A 1644-nucleotide genomic window follows, 5' to 3' on the forward strand; every position below is an offset into this window, starting at 1 on the left:
AATTAAAATTTCCAAAGGCACTTCATCACAAAGCGACAATTTCTTCAAGATGTTTTCGTAAATGCCTATATGTAGATATTGACCTGGGAAAACATCTCTAATTTTCTTCTTGCTAGAATCTTTTTTTTGTTACGAGTAGATATTTTTCCAAATTTAAACTTAAATTAATAGTCTGAAATAAACGTTGAGAACATTTAAAAGCTATTTAAAGACTTGAAATTAAATCCTCAAGGTATACGAACAGTGATAACAGGCGATGGCACAGACCGTTACCAAATAAATATCGATTTAAACTTTGATTTTATATGGGAAAGAGTCTTCCCCCTCTTAATTAGCAAGTGATAAGAAGCTCGCGCGGGGATTCTTGTCACCTGAAAAAGTCAGTCTCAGTCTAGGCTTTGACCATTACAGTCTTAAATCATCTCAGAATATTCATAAATCAAATCTCGAAGTGATACAACATCTTTACCTAATACATCCTTTGGAAAACTCAGAATTATCAAGCAAAGGTGTCGATCAATTTTGATTACACCACCGAGATTTGTAATTACCCACACAGCACGTAATATTGCAATAATATTGTAGAAATATTGCAATATAGTAATAATATTACAGTTAACTAGAAAATGTTATAAAAATATTATTGAGTGTGGCGGTCTGTTTGACTCCACATTTTGGCGCGTTTCGATACGTCATTATGAAACGCGTCAAGCTTCATTGCTACTGCAGTACAAGATAAATTCGTAATTAATCGGCAATTGTTTCTCATGGAATACTAAATAAAGCTCACAATTAATTAATTAAATCAACGCCGATAGATAGAAGGTTTTCTCAAATTTAGAAAACGTTCAGCCTGGGTATAAATATCCCCTCGAAACGAGCCGATGCAAGCCACTTGCACTCTGGCAAATAAATCAGTACCCATTCATCCTGGAGCCTACTCAAGGAGGAATACCGTGGAGGCTAATTCCGATTGACCTCTCACCGTCTCCTCCAAGAAAACACGAGGTGAAGGAGCCTTGGATTCTCCACCCGCTGGATCTATCACCGCCAGCTAGGGAGAGACCGCCGAGGAGCTGCCTACATCCTGTGGACCCAAGGATCGCCGGATACAACTCACCGAGCATCGCAGAACAACGGAGAAAGGAAGCCATATCCATCGCAGAGGACGATAAATTTTGGAAGAGACTGGAAAACACCAAGGCGACGCAGACGGAGAAAACCATCGACCAAGAGGAAACCAGCCTCCTCTTTGCCGACAGAGTCCTAGGTCCGAGGAAGTTAACTAAAACGTTTCCGCCGATCATTTGGAGGGAGAGACTCCTTTAGAAGAGAACAAACGGCCCTTTTCAGGGCCACCTAAACTTCACCCAAAATAAATACAAATATAAAATTTGTATAAATTAAAATAAATATATTACTTAAAAATTTAAAGCTGTGAGAAATTTAATTCTCCACATTGAGATATTACATTGTGATATATTACAACGTAATATTGCAAGAATGTTACTCAGATATTGGAATAAGTTATATCGCAATGCAATATTAATGCAATATTGTACAAATATTGCAATAAGAAATATCTATCTGTAATATTATCGCAATATCGTGCAAATATTGCAAATGCGATATATTTTATTGCAA

General features: G+C 37.0%; 1 protein-coding gene across 1 annotated transcript in view; it reads left to right on the forward strand.

The window, feature by feature from the left end:
* Window positions 1–1644, forward strand: part of LOC105461097 — a 47429-nt gene that overhangs the window by 33905 nt on the left and 11880 nt on the right. The window contains exon 9 of the mRNA XM_011707588.1: window positions 842–1270. Coding sequence (XP_011705890.1) covers window positions 842–1270 — 429 coding nt within the window. The remainder of the gene's footprint in view (window positions 1–841; window positions 1271–1644) is intronic.

The sequence above is a fragment of the Wasmannia auropunctata genome, unplaced genomic scaffold (genome assembly GCF_000956235.1).
Source record: "Wasmannia auropunctata unplaced genomic scaffold, wasmannia.A_1.0 LD336101.1, whole genome shotgun sequence".
Taxonomy (NCBI): Eukaryota; Metazoa; Arthropoda; class Insecta; order Hymenoptera; family Formicidae; genus Wasmannia; species Wasmannia auropunctata.